At 41.5% G+C, this 18804-nt stretch overlaps 1 protein-coding gene across 15 annotated transcripts in view; it reads left to right on the top strand.

Annotated features, from left to right (window-relative positions):
* The first annotated feature begins 4469 nt into the window (after window positions 1–4469).
* The window catches only part of FMR1 (fragile X messenger ribonucleoprotein 1), a 37628-nt gene continuing 23293 nt past the window's right edge, over window positions 4470–18804 (top strand). For all 15 annotated transcript variants that reach the window (XM_059049976.2, XM_059049975.2, XM_059049971.2 and 12 more), the window contains exons 1-3: window positions 4470–4733; window positions 14598–14650; window positions 18121–18214. In XM_059049976.2, coding sequence (XP_058905959.1) covers window positions 4683–4733; window positions 14598–14650; window positions 18121–18214 — 198 coding nt within the window. In that variant the 5' untranslated portion in view covers window positions 4470–4682. The remainder of the gene's footprint in view (window positions 4734–14597; window positions 14651–18120; window positions 18215–18804) is intronic.

Here is an 18804-nt window from a genome sequence, read left to right as displayed (position 1 = left end):
GAAACAAACAAACAAACAAAAAGTTGGGTTGGGCTGGCAAGGATGTGGAGCGACAGGAGCTCTCATTCATCGCTGGTGGGAATGCAAAATGGTCCAGCCACTGTGGAAGACAGTTTGGTGGTTTCTTACAAAACTAAACATACTCTTACCATGGGATCCAGCAATCACACTCCTAGGTATTTACCCATATGAGGTGAACACTTACGTCCATACAAAAACCTGCACATGGATGCTTATAGCAGCTCTATGCATAATTGCCAGAACTTGGAAGCAATCAAGATGTCTTTCCGTAGGCGAATGGATAAATAAGCTGTGATACATCCGGACAATAGAATATTATTCTTCCCTAACAAGAAATGAGCTATCAAACCATGAAAAGACATGGAGGAACCTTAACTGCTATCACTAAGTGAAAAAAACCAATGTGAAAAGGCCCCATACTGGATGATTCCAACTCTATGACATTCTGGAAAAGGCAAATCTATGGAGACAGTAAAAAGATCAATGGTTGCCTAGGGTTAGGGGGCCGAGCTGATGAATAAATAGGTAGAGCCCAGGGAATTTTTAGGGTGGTGGAACTATTCTATATGATACTATAAGGGGGGGGGTGCATGACATTATGCATTTGTCAAAGCCCATACACTATACAACACAAAGAGTGAACCTTAATGTAAACTAATGTACGGACTCTGGCTAATAAAATATATCAATTTGGCTCATCAATGATAGCAAATAAACCACATTAATGCAAGATGTGAACAACAGAGGAAACTGGGAGGGAGATATCAGGGAACTGATATGCAAACTCTCTACTATCTATCTGCTTGATATTCCTGTAAATCTAAAACTGTTCTAAAACATAAAGACTATTATTTATTTTTTTTCTAATATCTAGTTCAAAGGAGATGTCAAAGTGAAGTGAGATTGTCAGAAAATGTGTCATGAAAGAAGTGAGGCTTTAGCTGGCTCCAAGCCGGTCCATAGGATTTCTAGAGTGGGAAAGGGCAAGGGGCATTTTAGTTGGGATTCAGGCATGAAAAAGATTCAAAGGGCTCAAATTTCGAAGGAGCAGGAAACAACACAGAATAAATCAATGCAAAGACAACAGGCAACAATTTAATGGAAGCTAGGGGCCAAGGCAAGTCTAGAGGTGCTGAAGCATCATTCCAATATCGGATAAGTATAAGCACGGGAACAGATTTGACCCAAGCTGCATCCTCAACACATATTCATTCATTTACTCATTCACTTCATAAATCAGTAGGCACCTGCTATGTTCCAAACACTGTGGTAGGCACTGGGGACAAGCAGTGAATAAAAGAAACAAAAATCTCTGTTCTCACTGAGCTTATATTCTAGTGATCGGAGACAGACAGAACTTACCTGCTGTTTTCAAGAAATAGCAAAGAAGCCAGTATGGCTGGAATGGAGTGAAGGGAGGAGGTAGAAGGTGAGATCAAAGGAGATAACAGAGGCCAGTGGGTGAAGGGCACTGAGGCCAGAATTAATAAGGACTTTGGCCTTTACCCTGAGGCATTTAGGGTACAATTGGAAGGTTTTGAATAGCAGAGTGACATGATTGACACCTGAATAGGGTCTGTCTCTGTGTTGAGAATAGACAGAGGATAAGAGTGGTGCAGGGAAACCAGTGAAATTGTTACAATAATCCAGGTAAAAGAGGATAGGGACTTGGACCATGGTTTTAGCAGCACAAGTGGTGAGAAATAGATTGTGGACTCTGCAAGGATTTGTTGATGGATTCAACGTGTGAGAGAAAGAGAAGGTCAAAATGACCCAGTTTTAGACCTGAGCAACCACCCTGAAGAAGGGGTTGCCAGTGAGAGAGAGAGAGAGAATGTGGGAGGAACAAGCTCATGAGCGGGGCCGAGCCAGTGTCTGAATTCAGCTGAGCTGAGACTCAGAGTTAAGTGGGCAAGACTAAATCATAGTACATACAGGTAGTGAGGACAGGCATGCATTCACTCATCCAACATTTCCTAAAATCAACCACTTTGAATGTGCCAGGGACACAAAGATAAATAAGACGTCTTTCCTGCCCGTAAGGAACTCACAGTCCAACGAGGAAAACAGAAATATAAATAAGTGATGCTAGCACATTAAGCATGATGGGTGAGGTATTCAACATTTACCGAGTCCCTGCTATATGCCAAGCAGTACGGTGAGGAAGCAGGAGGTGTGTACAAAGTTCTTTAAGAGCACAAAAGAAATGCTTGCAAAGGTTTGTAAAGACATTCACAAGGATTTTCACCACAGTGTGACATCAGGGAGTTGGCAGTAACCTAGACGCCCATCACTAGGGAAATCACAGCAATGTGGATATAGCTCACAACGCAGTGTTGAGTGAAAACAGTGGGAAAGGGCTTCCCTGGTGGCGCAGTGGTTGGGAATCCGCCTGCCGATGCAGGGGACGCGGGTTCGTGCCCCGGTCCGGGAAGATCCCACATGCCGCAGAGCGGCTGGGCCCGTGAGCCATGGCCGCTGAGCCTGCGCTTCCGGAGCCTGCGCTCCGCAATGGGAGAGGCCACAACAGTGAGAGGCCCGCGTTACCACAAAAAAAAAAAAACAGTGGGAAATAGAGATTTACAGTCCAGTACCATCTTTGTAAATGTAAAAGGCATACACAAAACATTGCATGTCTTAAATGATCAAGGATCTATATCAAACATATTGCAGATTGTGTCTAGAAGAAGAATGAGAGTAGGTATTGAGAAAGACGAGGACAAATAATTTAAACAATGTAAAATAATATAAATAAGAGAGGGGCCTTGCAGGGACTGATGTTGACAATGTGCTGAGAATTGAGGGCAAAGTTAACTCTCTGCACCTGAGATACAAGTAACAAGCGAATGGGGATCCAGCCAATAACCCTAACGAGAAGAGTATTTCAGGGGGCCAAGAAGCATGGGGAGTCATGAAGGCATGAAAGTGCATCAGCAGTTCAGGGAACACCACCAGGTTTAGTGCAGCTTGTAGTGGTTATGAAGAGCTGGTAATATTTGAATATTTGAACAACACTCTATGGAAGGTATAACCATTCTAATCAATCTGTCCCCTTTAATACATTGGGGTTAAAGCTCATGCTCTGCTCTGCTTCCATGCAGCCAACTGGTGAGATTCTCTTTCAGCCTCATTGGAATCTTTGCATCTTGTGACTACTCCAAAAACCCTAGTTCAATAGATCATCCCTGTTTACCATGGCCTGAAGGAATGTGGCCCTTGATCTGAGGCTTTCATGCTGGAGTTCCACCAGCAGCAACGCTGCTGCTCTGGCTTGGAGTGGGGTGGGAAGGGAACTGGAGGCCCAAGGATGCCTCGCATTCTGGGGCACCTGCCTGGGGCAGTTCAACCCGCCTCCACCAACTCAGTGCTGCCAGTTAACTCTCACTGGCCACATTCCAGCTGGAGTCATTTCCCAGCTCTGACCAATGTGTCACTAGCACTCAGCACGGTGTCGGGCATATCGTAGGGGCTCAATAAACTTCTCAGTTAAATACAAGCCTTCCAAAGGAAACCTAGGTCAAGGTGGATACAAGCAGGATGCAGAAGCAGGAATGAGAAAGAACTGGGCGTTGCTGTACTATGGAGGGTAAAGGGAAAGAGCTGCAAGAAAACGGGTGCACGGGCCCTTGTACACAGGTCGCATCTGGTGCAGGGTGGGCATACAGTAGGCGTGAAATAGTAGGGAAATAAACTGTAAAGAAATTAACATGTGTTTAACACATTTTCTTTTTTACGTATGTCAAGTAAAAGTATGAAACTGAATCGAGGGAAGGGAAGTATGTGGGTCAGTGCTGGGTCTGTGAAAGGACTAACACTTCCAGAGGTCCTGACACACTCCACTCCCCCTCCGAGGACACAGAATGCATCCACAGGACGGCCCAAAATCTCTTGAGGAAGGGCGTTACTCTCACCTTCAGCCTCTAAGGGTCACACAAACCTGAGTCACCGCGGTTGCCACTGTCACTAGTTCAAAGTCTTCTTCAATCTAATTCTTCACCTTCATTCTTGTCCCCTACTCCACCTCCAGCTCAATTAGGCTCTGCCCCACTTAAAAAAAACAAAAAACAAAACACCTCCAACCCAAGCCAGCCCGGACTTGGATAAGTGAACACACTAGTTTGCTACGGGAGGCCTTTTGCCACGCCTCGGCTTGCCCCCGCTAAAGGAATGGGCGCTATGGTCCTCGCCAGGCGACGCGAAGCGATGCGACCTGTCTCCGCCCTTCCCGCCTTCCCGCCCGCCGCCGAGCCCGCGCACGCCGAGCCCGCGCGCCTTACGTTGGGCCCGGCCCCCCGGCCCGTCCCCAGCAGCGCGCAGGCGCGCGCTCCTGGGCCCGCGAGGGGAAGGAGGGCGGGGCCGAGGGGCCGAACCCGTGGGGGAAGAGGCGGCGTCGGTCATGTGACGCGGTTTCACTGTTTACACGCGGAGCGGCCGGAGCTTTCGGCCTCAGTCAGGCGCTCCGCTCCGTTTCGGTTTCACTTCCGGTGAGGGGCCGCCTCGGAGCGGGCGGTGAGCCGACGGCGAGCGCAGGCGGCGGCGGTGACTGCGGCGCCGCTGCCGGGGGGCGTGCAGCAGCGCGGCGGCAGCGGCGGCTGGGCCTCGATCGCCCGCAGCCCACCTCTCAGGGGCGGGCTCCCGGAGCGAGCAGGGCGGACGAGAAGATGGAGGAGCTGGTGGTGGAAGTGCGGGGCTCCAATGGCGCTTTCTACAAGGTACTTGACTCCAGGGCAGGCCCGATCTTCGCCCTTCTTTCCCTCCCTTTTCTTCTTAGCCTCGGCCGGAGGCAGGCCTGGGGCCCTCTTCCCGAATGCCGCGCCCGGAGCCAGGGCGCGCTCGGCGGGATGTTGTTTGGGAGGGAGGGAAGGACCGGACTTCGGGCCTGTAGGAAGCCCCTTGAGCCCCGCTGCCTCTCCTGTATGAGGCCCCGGCGCCTGTCGGAATGAGAAGCGGGCAAGGAAAAGAGGGTGCCCTTTCGGGGGCCGAGCCCCGGCAGGGAGAGCTGGGGATGGGCGAGGGCCGACGGCAGGTAGGAGATCCGGGCGGGAAGGGCCGGTATCCGCGCGAAGTGACGGTGACGGCTTATTTCTGTTTTCTTAAATATCCTCTCCCAGTGGGATCCGGGCCTGACGTGTGGGTAGTTGCCGAGGAGCGGGGGGCGCTTCCGTCAAGCCGCCTCCTGCCTTGCAAAGAGGGTTTGAGATCTCCTTGGGCTTCTCTTTTCCTGTCCAGCATTGGGACTTCGGAGAGCTCCACTGTTCTGGGCGAGCGGTGTGAAGAAAGAGTAGTAAGAAGCTGTAGTCGGTACCAAATCACAATGGCAACTGATTATTAGTAACCTTTCTTTGTGGATTTCAGAAAAGATTTTAGATTCAAAAGTTTCAGGAAGACCCAGACATATCCGGGTAATGGTTTAAAGAAGTTGGTAATCTTGAATATTCGTGGCCCCTCCTCCCTTGTTATAAATGTGGGCAAATTCAGGAATACAGATGCTTCAGCGTCTAAAAACATTGGCAACTCTGCTACTTAAGAAAAAATATTAACCCTCCAAAGGCCTGGATATATGCCATGAAACTTCAGGAAATTAACTAAGAGTATATCATTATTGGGGAATTTTTTTGAGTGAGTGGAAATAATTGTTCTGTGCTCCAAGGGCTTGACTATGTGTAATGTTGCAGTGAACTGTATTGTTGAGGTTTTAAATAGGCATGCATGGTTTTGCTACGGGCTTTTCTTTTTTTAAGTTACACCATTGCAGATCTTACTAACATCTTACATTTTCAAAAGAAGGCTTAAAAATATTTTCATATGTCGGTAGTGCGTCTCTTGGTCCATACTTGCTGTAGATCCAGCAGTCTATAAGTTCTCATTTCCTCTTGAATGTCTCTCTATAACTTCTGTAAGTAATGTCCCACCTTACTAGAGTATCTTGGCAACAGAAGGTGCATATAGAAGGAAGTATGGGAATTAAATATTGCCGTTGTCCAAATGCAATTCTTAAATCTATATAGGATTACAGAAACGTTTCAAACGAGGTATATAGGAAAGTAAACATTGACTTAACTATATATGTGTTTACCAATTTTATGGAGATTTTGGAGATCAATATATTTAATGAGTGAGTAAACTATGTAAACTGTGCCATACTTTTAGCAAAATGATAAAACTTTTAGCTGTAAAAGGAGGAAAAAATAACCCAGCATTTATGTTCTTAACAGTCTCACCAATATAAAATTGTTTCAGTTGACTCTGCAGTCAAAATTCTGGTTGCATTTTTTTCAGTGATCCATAATTCTGGTTAGTTTGTGTAGAATTGTTCTGCTTCCTGGATTGGTAGTTTTGCTCACTAGATTTGGGGCACTAACTATAATAAAATATGAGCAGGCGCTAATGGTTGAGCGGTATTCTAATAGATCTGTGATACTAGCTTAGATTAGATGCCACTCTTACTGTCTTTTAGTGGAGTTTGCTTGCTACAGAGGGCAAGTAGTACATCGTGGTCTTGAAGGATGTATTGTTCTCTTCGAGCAACCTGTGATTTGCTTCTGTGATTTTGCTTGCAAACTGATAGGAATATAAGAAAGGCCCTCTATCTCTGCTCTTAATCCCCCCCTATTTTTGTTTTTTAACGAAGTTGCTTAATTTGAAGGTGAATAAAAGGAATGGGTTGTCCCTTAGTTCCTTGAGGGGAAATATTAAACATGAACAAACGTGTGCAGAGAAATTGCTGTTATGTTTATTTAGTTAAGGTTTTGTTTTTAAGAAAACCTCAAATGGTCTGTATTGGTAGAAAAAATAGTTTCTGTAATGAAAAAGGTTTAAATTCTTATAAGGCTCAATATTGATGTGAGTTATAAAAAGTAAAGCAAAAGTAAACTGAGTTACTTGTCCAGTGGGATGGACAGAAAAGATGGGAAATAAAGATGAATAAAAAATGAACTGGGCTTCCCTGGTGGCGCAGTGGTTGCGAGTCCGCCTGCCGATGCAGGGGACACGGGTTCGTGCCCCGGTCCGGGAGGATCCCGCGTGCCGCGGAGCGGCTGGGCCTGTGGGCCGTGGCCGCTGAGCCTGCGCGTCCGGAGCCTGTGCTCCGCAACGGGAGAGGCCACAGCAGTGAGAGGCCCGCGTACCACAAAAAAAAAAAAAAGAACTATTATGGAGAAATGTTACATTTATGAAAAAATTAGGAACCTGGGTTCATCAGATTGAATGAAAAGGCTTAAAGAACTAAACAACTCAAACAGCTTCAGTATAATTGAATTCAGACTTTGACTTGCTTAACAGAACCACCATATTGTAAGGTACAGTTCTCCATCTTCTGAGCACATGGTCCAAATTTGCAGTATAAACTGGGTAGAGTATATGCTGGGAACAGTTGGGTTTTTTCCTCTAAAAAATTACCTCAAATTTAGGATTCAGAATTACCAGAACCGTGAAACCTAAACCCTAAGATTGTAGCAGCTCATTTCTATTTTTCCCTCTGGTGTTTATTCTTAAAAACTCGAAAGTTGGATTTAGTAACTGTCAGAGCCACTACTATTGTGCTTAGGTATTTCTTTGACTTAGAAAAAGTCATGTAATGAAAATTTTCTTCACATTTTCTCTGAAGTCTTCTGTACTTCAAGGAAGTAAATTGTTCAGGTCAACCACATGTTTTTTTCTTCCCAGTCTAAATAACCTTTTTAGTGTTTAGTATCTTTATGGAAGCATCAGTACTCCCCTTTTGAGTTGAGCATTTTCCAACTTCATACTCACACACTCTGAAAACCTCCAAATTATTAATTAAATGTAAAATTCAGTGGTATAATAATTGGCTTTCTGATTCCTGCCCACTATGGGAATGTGCTGCCTGAGATCACTACAATCATGATTTTAACTGTTAACAGGTGCTGAGAGCTCTTGAGGTGCTAGGCAGGGTTCTAGGTGCTTTACCTCTCTTAATTTGTTTAATCACCTCCCACAACCCTGAGTTACCATTGTTATTCCCATTTTATAGATGAGGACATAGATGTACAGAGAGATGAGGTAAGTGAGTTATTACTAAGTGTCAGCTAGTAAGGGTCAGATTTGGGCTTTGAGATCAGGTAATCTGACTTCCTGAAATGAGGAAATTTAGCTTAAAGAAATGAATTGGATTGGATTTCCCGCCCATTTTTGTAAATTTCGTTGTAACTTTGTATTTGTTACTGTAACAATGCCTTAGCGTTATTTTGTAAGCACAGTTGCAAGGATATTACCATTTTTTACCATTGATACAAAGATGTCACAAAATATTCAGTTTATGTATCAGCTTCCTTTTTATTAACTCTTGCACCTTGACACATTACACTGTAATTCTTTATATGAATGTCTGTTAATGAAAGATAAAGTTAGAAACCTTTAATGCTCCTATGAAGTTTGCTTTTTTCTTTTTGCGGTACGCGGGCCCCTCACCGCTGTGGCCTCTCCCGTTGCGGAGCACAGGCTCCGGACGCGCAGGCTCAGCGGCCACGGCTCACGGTCCCAGCCGCTCCGCGGCACGCGGGATCCTCCCGGACCGGGGCACGAACCCGTATTACCCGCATCGGCAGGCGGACTCTCAACCACTGCGCCACCAGGGAAGCCCGAAGTTTGCGTTTGTTACATTGGGAACACATAAGAACTGAAGCATTCAAAAGTTAGAATACATACACACAGGAAAATTAATAACTCATTTAATACTATTCTCTCTGTACCTGTGTGTTGTCTTTGCGTCAAGGTGAACCAGAAAGGATGCATTTTTCTCAGAATTTGTGGTGAATGCCCAAGTGAAGGCGAGTATTCCTAGTCATGCACTGTGGTTGGAAGAATTGTTGATGAAGTTTATTGTACTTTTCCCTTCCCGTTGTTCATTCTCATACGTTGTTAGTTCCCACATTCAAAGGGCGGCAAAGCAATAACTCGCTTTATATGTGAAGCCTTGGTTTGAATCGTATTTTTATCACATTTCATATGTCATTATTGTCTATCTCCTACAGATTTTCTTGAGGAGGGATATTTTGCAATGCTTTTAAGTTTTCTCTGATGAGAATATTATCATTGCACCACATGTGCTGTCTTCAGTGATAATGTAGTAGTTGTGTTCATTGGTGGTCAGGCGCTTACATTGAAATTTCTCTGTACAATCTAAGGTGTGAGGTGTAGTGGGAGAGTAAGAGTTCACCCAAATAGGGACGGACTTTCTTTTAGTTTCAGCAATCCTGGTGATATAATGTTTGACTTAGATATCTCTAGTCATTACACACTTTGGTTAGTATGATTTTATGATTGCCTCTTTGGCCCAGTTGCCAGGTGGGGGATCCCATAATGATTTTTTGATTTTCTGTTTATTCCCCCTGATAAGGAGCCTGTGTCTGTCTTTTTTTTTTTTTTTCTTTTTTTCATTTATTTATTTATTTTCGGTGTGTTGGGTCTTTGTTGCTGCACACGGGCTTTCTCTACTCTTCATTGCTGTGTGTGGGCTTCTCATGGCGGTGGCTTCTCTTGTTGGGGAGTATGGGCTCTAGGCGTGTGGGCTTCAGTTGTGGCACATGGGCTCAGCAGTTGTGGCTCGTGGGCTCTAAAGCGCAGGCTCAGTAGCCGTGGCACACAGGCTTAGTTGCTCCGCGGCATGTGGGATCTTCCCGGACCAGGGATCGAACCTGTGTCCCCTGCATTGGCAGGCGGATTCTTAACCACTGTCCCACCAGGGAAGTCCCACTGTGTCTGTCTTTAACTGCACTTTTATCACCTTTCTCAAACCCCAAAGATTTTCATCACTTTTTTTTTCTTCTGAAAGTCTAAATAACCTTTTAGTATTTAGTATCTTTGAGAAAACAGCCTCTTCTCTTTCTATCCTAATTTTTAAATCTTTTTTAAAGTGTGCTTTCGTTGAGATGTAACTTTCTCAGATGCACGAGTGTTTATGGTTCTGCATCTTTTATAAAATATGCCCCTCTCTGCTTTACCTCTTATTTATTTAGTGCCAACTATGTGCCAGCCATCGTGCTAGGCACTAGACATGTGTGATTTCATTATTCACAACAGCTTTAGGAGGCAAGTCTAGTTCCCTGTATCCATTCCTTACTTACACAGACAAGGCATCTGAGCCCCAGAGACCATTTCTTGGACAGTCCCACAGCTGTTATGTCTTAGATCCAAGATTTTGAACCTACCTCTCATTCACAGCAAAACTCTTAACCACTAAGTTTACTGACCCTTATAAGAGCCCTAGCTCTCATCCAGTCCCATGCAGTTCCCTTCTTGTATTCATTCAAACCCATTCAGTTGCCTTCTTTGGTATCCAACCCCTCAGGAATCCCCTGAACCTATCTTCTCATCAACTTTGCTTGATGTAGATAGGTAGAGAGCACAACAAAACGTAGTTTTCCCAGTTGTTGGTGGGTGGGGTGATAGTGCTCTGGGGTGGCCAGGGAAGGGAAGGGTATGAGGTTGGGGTAGGGCAGGGGCAGCTCCGAAAAGGAGGGTTATTGGAGAAAGTATGATGAGAAGCAGAAAGATGGAACCTTTGTTTGAATTTTAGCAAAAGGCCTCAGGAGTCAGAGGAGACCTTTGTCCTTGGTGACAGTGCAAGCCAGAGGCAACCTATGAGTTTCTTTTATTCCCCTTATTACAGCAGCAACAAGAAGGTATTCCATGCCTTCTGTATTCACATAATATGCAAACAGTGGCGAAAAATGACTGGTTTGGGAACGGTCACGCCAACATCCATATACAGGTAAGCCTCATTAACTCGAGGCGGTGGCTGCTGTAAGCTGTGATGATTTTACTCAAACCATTTTTGACACTCTACATCCGGAATTGCTTTTAGTGTCTTTGAAAGCTTGGAAGCTTTTTTTTTTTTTTGGTTTTTGGTTTTTTGTTTTTTTTGGTTTTTAATAGTCACAACAGTTGCAGATCTTCCTCCTTTGAAGGGACGTTTAATTTTAGGAAATAGGCAAATGTGGTGAATGAGTGTGATTAAACGGTACAATAACTTTTTGGCAAATAGAAAAAAATTAAAATAGAGCAATGAAGTAATGAGACTAACTTTTAGAGTGCTTTCCAGGTGGATTTGAAAACAGTCCCCAACATTTGTAAATGTTTTAAATCAGTGCTATCCAGTGGAACTTTCTGTGATGATGGAAGTGGTCGCTACCTGTGCTGTCCTCTATAGTAGGTACTGAGCCCTGTATGGCTTTTGAGCACTTGAAATGTGGCAAGTATGACTCAGAGACTGATTTTTAATTTTATTTAATTGTACTTAATTAAATAGAAATATGTACATATGACCAGCAGCTTCTGTAGTGAGCAACAGCACGGTTTTAGACAAGGGCAGCAGTATCGGGAAGGTACCTGATTTAGTGAGCGCAGTTCTTCACCCAGCTGTAACAAGGTTCTCTTAGCGGACTAAAGGACTTAACATTTTCAGCATATAATATATAGTAAAGAACTAATACTAGTTACTGCCAAGACATGCAAACATAAAATTTTAGACAAGGATGAAGACAGAGCAAAGACATTTTTCGGTAAATAAGGGATTAGCTCCTAATAGGCGTCCCACCCTCAAAAAGCAGATTGTTAATTTGGTATTCGCCATCATGTAAACACAAGGGAGAAGTTGGGGTGGGGGGGGTGTCTGTTTTTCCTTTCTCCATAATTTGTGGGACTTGCTTTATAAAACTAAACGTCGAATTCCTCCAACTTTAACTCAAAATCAAGCCTTTCTGTTGCTGAAGTAATAGACAAACCCCTGAGAGCACTGGGGGCATGCGCCCTTATAAAATCTAGTATATTCTAAAATATCAAGGTCGGTATTAAACTAGAGTTCTTGAAATACTCTGTAGAGAATGGGTGTGATTTAAATATGGCTAAGGAAAAATATGCAAGATCAAAATGATAGGAAGAAAATGTGGATTTTCCCCCCCACTTTAAACCAGCAACTATAAAGATACACATACATGCTTAATTTAGAAATAATAATTTAACCATTTTGAGTATCGCAGAACACCTAGATTCCATTATAGTCCACCTTGATCTTGCAAGGAAACTGTCTTCTAGGATAGCTTTGCATTTATTCTTTTAAGCAAAATTGCAGAAGTTTGGTGTCTCTGTTTAGCTTCCATGTATAGTCAACCCTTGAACATTGGGGTTAGGGGTGCCAACCCCCCCCCACATTTTGCTTCAGAAACAAAGGAATTGATAAATGACTCACCCAAAGGCAGGAAGATGAAACAGTTTGGATAAAATCAGGACTCAAACTCTAGTTCTTTCGATTCCACATACTGTGATCTCTATTTGAACACAAACTTTTCCCCACACTTAGTTAATTTAAAGGTCTGTAAAATGAAAATGTAGTTACTATATTAATTGGGAAAAAATCCGAGTGTAAGTGCATCCTCACAGTTCAAACCCGTTTTATTCAAGGGTCAGCTGTAAATGTTTTCCAGGACCCTGCCTTAACTGCCTTTGGTTTTCTTAGGAGCAGCTATTTAATACTTGACTGATATGTTTTAATTTGATATTTTGGGAAGTTTCAGTTTTTTAAAAATCCTTTCATCTCTGGCCTTTGAAGATGTATTTGTTTACCAAGAGATTTGCATTGCATCATGTGTTTGTTTAACACATTTATTGGGCACCTACTATATACCAGAAATTATGCCAGTTACTGAGGATACAGAAGTTAAAGAATGGTCTTAATCCGAACTAGTTTTCTTCCCAATATCTGAAGTCATGAGGATTTACTACTGTATTTTCTTCTAAGAGTTGTATAGTTCTAGCTCTTACATTTAGGTCTCTGATGCATTTTTAGTTGATTTCTGTGTATGGTATAAGGTTAGGCCAAAATTTATTCTTTTGCATGTGGATATCCAGTTGTCCCAGCACCATTTGTTGAAAACAGTGTTCTTTTTCCCCATTGAATTGTCTTGGCTTCCTTGTGCACAAAGGATTTACTTCCACCACACCCCAAGCTGTTTCTCCCGTCTGAGCCTTTGTTCCTGCTGCCCATTAGGCCTGCCCTGCCTCTCCATCCTCCGCTCCCTGAGTTGGATAGGAACCTCATCCTCTTCTGTTTGTCTTTCCTGACCAACGTACTACCACCCCACCGCACACATACCTTTCCTCAGAGGCTAGGATAGGAACCCCTTAGGCAATGATCTATGATAATAACTATTCATTGAACCCTTAATAGGTGCTCTGAAGTTCAACAGTAAATAAAAGGCCTATATCACCCACCCTCAGGAAGCTTCCTGTTGGTAGGAAAATGGGCAAAAGACTATAGTGGGATAAGTTTATAGTGAGGATACTCATAAGATGCTATAAGAATGTAGAGGATGGAATTTAACTTAGTCTTCTGGGTTTTCCCATAGCAGCTGACATCTGAACTGAAATGTAAAAGACCAGTAGGAGATAGCTAGGTGAAAAGAGGGGAAGGACAATAGGAAAGAAGGAACAGCAGCATGTACAGAGAGGCCCAAGTAGTTTAGCACTGCTGGATCACAGCCTACAAGGATGTGAAAGATGAAGCCTGGAGAGGTGAGCAGTGGGGCCAGGTCACAAAGGGCCTTTTTCAGGCAGAGGAGTTTGACCATAATCCTGCAGACAGGGAGAAACCACGAAAGGACAGAAACATGTACAGAACACATTGGAGTAAGAAGCTTAAATCTCTAAAGCCATTTTAAAATGAATTAAGATATAAAGCCCCTTGGGTTTCTTTATGCTTTATCCTACTCCTCTAATTGTCAAAACAAAAACAAAACTTCCTTTCCTGCACCTGTTAAAAACTCAATTTTATAGAATTATGGACAGCATGCTGATTAAAGAATTCTTGATAATTAGTTAGCTATTACTTTTGTTATGTCATTTTATAGAATTACGGACAGCATGCTGATTAAAGAATTCTTGATAATTAGTTAGCTATTACTTTTGTTATGTCCTTCTGCAGATTATTAGCAATTGCGTCATCAGATTTAAAAGATTTAAACCTCTGTACTTTATATTACTATTTTTTTTTTGCCAAGTGCCTGCGAGATTGAGAATTTAATTAAACTCTGGTCATTGGACTTTTTAGTGGTATTAGCAGCACATTGTTTTTAAAGAGAACTTAGTGTACTTGTGCATATATAGATTTGAGATTATATTTAGTTATTTACTATTGTATTCTCCTCAAATTGTATTAAGGAGAAAAAGATAGGTTACAACAGATCTACACTGACTGGTATATAGCTCTGGAACAAGTTTCTTAGTTTCCAGTACTTCTAGCCTGAAGTATACCTTCAGCTTTGCATTGTAATTTTCAATTTACTTGTCTGTCTTTGTCCTATGAGATGCTGAACTCTGGAGCAATTCTTTGTGTTTTATTTTAACTAATGAGTATTCCTAGGGCCTAGCACATAGTAGGTATCTAAATATAGATGTGATTCAGGAATGAGTGATCCTCACAAACTGACAAACTTTCACTTGAAGCTTCATTCCGTTGTTAAACATAAAATGTTTGGTATCTCTGTAAAGTGTAACTGAAAACAAAAATGATGTTTAAACTTAGAAGTTAATTTAACTGTGGTGGGGTTTTTTTCTTATAGGCATTTGTAAAAGATGTTCATGAAGATTCAATAACAGTGGCATTTGAAAACAAGTAAGTGTCTTGATATAATTTTAATATTCAGATTCTTTAATATTTTATGCTAATTTTTCCTTTTACTCCTCATTTTAAAAAATTCAAGTGTAATTTGAGTGTTTTTCAGGAATGGATCTTCATGTTTGTTACTGACCAGGAAGTTCTTGAACAACTCTATTAAACCAATGGAATGCCTGTTCCTGCTAGTGACCTCAGAGATCCCTTTTGTATAATCTTGATCCTTACATCTCAGTCCCCTTGAATGTGAAGAAAGAAACCAGATTCTTCTGTATTAGTAACTGAGGGTTTGAATAGGAATATTTGTAAATGTTAAAAGATGAAAATGAATGGATTCACGGGTACTGGGAAAGTCGATGTGAGTTTTGTAATGTTAAATCTAAAACTGATGGTTTTAGTCATCTGGTATATTTTATTGGAAATAATTGTGTTTGCCCATTAACATTTTTATCTGTTTCATATATTTATAATCATTAATAGCAGTAACTGATCGTTTTTGCTTTCTTCTGCTAGGTGAGTAAATAAAAATACTTAGAGGCCTAGGAACATTAGCTATACAAAGGCATCAATAGTATAGATGTTAACATTTTATTGTGGGAGACAAGTCTCTTGACTAAATTTTTTTAATGCTAATAACGGCTATTTTCAAAGTAGCCATTCAAGATTCAAAAGTACATATAAACTCCTTAACCTGAGTATAGATGTGGTCATGATCTTAGGATTTTACTGAACTCTGAAGTCTGGTCAACAATTATAATGTTTGGCTTTTATTTACCAAGAGAAATTAATAGTGTATCAAAAGCAGATTACAAATCTACAGAGAGAAGAAATAAATTAGTGGTTGCTTAGTGGCTGGTGGGGGATGGAGAGCCATAGCTAAAGAGTACGGGATTTCTTTTTGAAGTGGTGAAAATTTGCTAAAATTGACTGGTAATGGTTGCACATATCTGTGAAAATACTTAAACCCATTGACTTGTACATATACTTCAGTGGATGCTTATATGGTTATGTGAATTATATCTCAATAAATCTGTTAAAATACAGTATCTGACCCAGACATGCTATAATTAGAATGTTAGCAGAATCTTTTAGCTGCCAACAAGGCAAAGTACAGTTGACCCTTGAACAACATGAGTTTGAACTGCGTAGGACCACTTATATGTGGATTTTTTTCAGTAGTAAATAGTACAGTAGTGCGCAATCCAGGGTTGGTTAAATCCGTGATGCAAACTACATATGTGGAGGAACTGTGGCTACGGAGAGCTGACTATAAGTTACCCGTGCATTCTTGACTGCACCAGAGGGGCAGCATCCCTAACCTCCGAGTTATTCAAGGGTCAACTGTAGTTTTCTCGGATGCCTGAAACGCATTTAGGGAGACAGGTAAAAGGAGTTAGAGTAGCCAGCCCAATTCTCAGCTCTAGACAAATAGTCTTGGTCCCAAATACAAGTTTGGATAATAGAATACCTTTCACTGAATACATAGAGCCAAACGTTCCAGAATCTGCCTCTGCATGATTATCCGTGCATTATACACTAGATGACAGCATCGCACCTCTAACAGAGGAATCGTTGATAACTTGGAGAGTAACTTTTTTCTTGTACTTATACTCTTATCTGCTTGCTTCCATCACTAGGTAAACACTGTTTCCCATAAAGGGAGAGTTATCTTTATTTGCTACTCTTTTAGTTTCTCCTATAGTCCTTAATCTAAGGTATTAAGCAAACACTTATTTCCTCTCTGCATTGAAGAATGTATCTGTATTTGTTTATACAGTGATAGATCAGTTCTCATTTGTTTTCAATCAGATTTCTACTATAAACTTAAAATTATTCCTTCTTTGGACCTCCCAATTGTCTCCTGTACCATAGCTGTGTACAAGTTTCTCTTCTAGCTGTCATCCTGGGAATTTGAAACAGATCAACTTTTTCTTTGTGTTTGTATAGTATGTATGAGATTCAGCACTGGGTTTGAGCATGTCACCAGGATTTGATAGGTCCCTACCAAAGTAGTACTTTCCTTGTGCTTCCTTTTTGTTTTTCTGGTTTTTTAAAACAAACAAAAAGCAAACCTGATGTTTTGTAAAACTTCAGACTATATTTACCCTTTCCTCCCTTTCAATCATAAACTCCTATAATACCACATTATTTTAGATGCTTTCTTTTTGCCTTCCATATTTCATATTTTTTGAATTAAAAATTGGATTTTTATCTCTATACTTAAGACAAAATAATTCTTTGGAATGAAGAAACTTTATTATTATATGCATTACAAATCAAATTTAGCAATGAATCTTTAACATGTCAAGTCACTGATTTCAGTAAGTATAGTAAAGACTTTTTTTTTTTTTTTTTTTTTTTGGCCACGTTGCACAGCTTGTGGGATCTTAGTTCCCTGACCAGGGATTGAACCCGGGGCCCTGGCAGTGAGAGCACCGAGTCCTAACCACTGGACCACCAGGGAATTCCCTAAAGACAATTTTTTTTTAAGTTTCAGAGTTTTCAAGGGTGTATAATAATACAGAAAAGGGGTTCAGTGTAATATAGGCCCTAATCATATTTCCACAAATTCTGACTTACCTACCCTGCTATCTTATATAATAGCTCTTCTTTAAAAAAAAAGACTTTTCTCAATAGGATTTTACTTAGAGAGCCCTTTAGCAGAAAACCCAGAAATGACTGCTGTAGCGGTTGAATCCTCCAGTGTTTCTGCAAAGTTTATCTTTTAATATTCTATATCATTGTAGATATAAAAGAATAATTTGGTATTTTTCAAAATTGTTCCACATAACTTTAAATTAAAAAACATAGGCAACCTACTGAACTCCTATAGGCTGTCTCCATCGGGCTTCTGTGGTTTAGGAGACCCCACCAGGCCAGTGCATGCTGGTACGTCATGCTGATCAGCAGCCAGCTATCCATGGCAAGAACTGACCACCTCGTGGGATCTAAAATTTAAAGGGGGAAAAGTGAGTTGTGAATTGCTAATGTGCTGACTGCCCCATTTTGCTTGGGAAGTAGAGGGCATTTAGGACCAGTTTCTGTGGTCATCGGAATGTGGTTACAATTCCTTTGCAAATGGAAGTATGGTGATGACATTACTAACACTTACTGATACTAATGTATTTAAGCATCAGAGGAAATTGCTGTTGTGGCCCTAAGTTCAGAACTCTTAGAGGCTGAAATTATTGGAAGAAAGACTTGTTTGGAAAATTGTAATGTTGATCTGTTGTGTTTAGAGAAATATTCCAAATAGAACTACAAGGCTGCTGTGCTGCATGCAGAGTTTGTTGAAATGTGTCTATATTGCCATTATGCCCGACTCAGCAAAACACTGACAGTTTTAAAGCATTTGCTTCTTTAAACTAGAAAACCAAAGGGTCACACTTAACCAAAAGTTGATGGCAGCATGGTCATTGTTTCCATTAAGCCAAAAAGCATGTTAAATAATTGCATTTGCTTATTTGCAGCTGGCAGCCAGAGAGGCAGATTCCATTCCATGATGTGAGATTCCCACCACCTGTAGGTTATAATAAAGATATAAATGAAAGCGATGAAGTTGAGGTAAGTTTCCCCTGCCATCAAGTTATTAAGCACTGAATAAGGCGGAGCATTTAATTTGCCTGTGCCTTTTGTATCCCTTGTCTTTAACACTTTTCAATCTGCATTGAGAATTATAGCTCTGATGCATATGTGCTTTTGACTGTGCTATCTCAATAATGATTGGAAATAATACATTATTGATGCTTAAGTGTGGCTGCCTGAGCAGCACTCAGGGTGAAGCTTTGAAAGTCACCACTGATTTCCTTTGCCCACTAGTATTTCTTTTCCGCCTTCCGTCATTCTCTGAATCTTTTGTTTGAATAATATATTGTTAGTTTACAACTGTGTCCCCATTTTAAGTAGAATGGGTTAGGAAAAAATCATTCCTTAACAATAGAGCAGCATCCTAGGCTTTCTTTAAGTAGCAGGAAATCCTCCTGGGATATTTGTAAAAACTCATCTGCGAGTTTTAGTATATACACATACAGGTAAAACATCTTTTCACAGGAGATGCTATGAACCAACTGCTTATATGCCATTGATGTCTGACCAAAAAGTGCTATGGAGATGTAGCACATTGACAAAAACATTGTATTTGTGATTTCTCTAGC

Source organism: Kogia breviceps, chromosome X (genome assembly GCF_026419965.1).
Source record: "Kogia breviceps isolate mKogBre1 chromosome X, mKogBre1 haplotype 1, whole genome shotgun sequence".
Classification (NCBI taxonomy): Eukaryota; Metazoa; Chordata; class Mammalia; order Artiodactyla; family Physeteridae; genus Kogia; species Kogia breviceps.
This window is presented reverse-complemented; position numbering and strand designations above follow the sequence as displayed.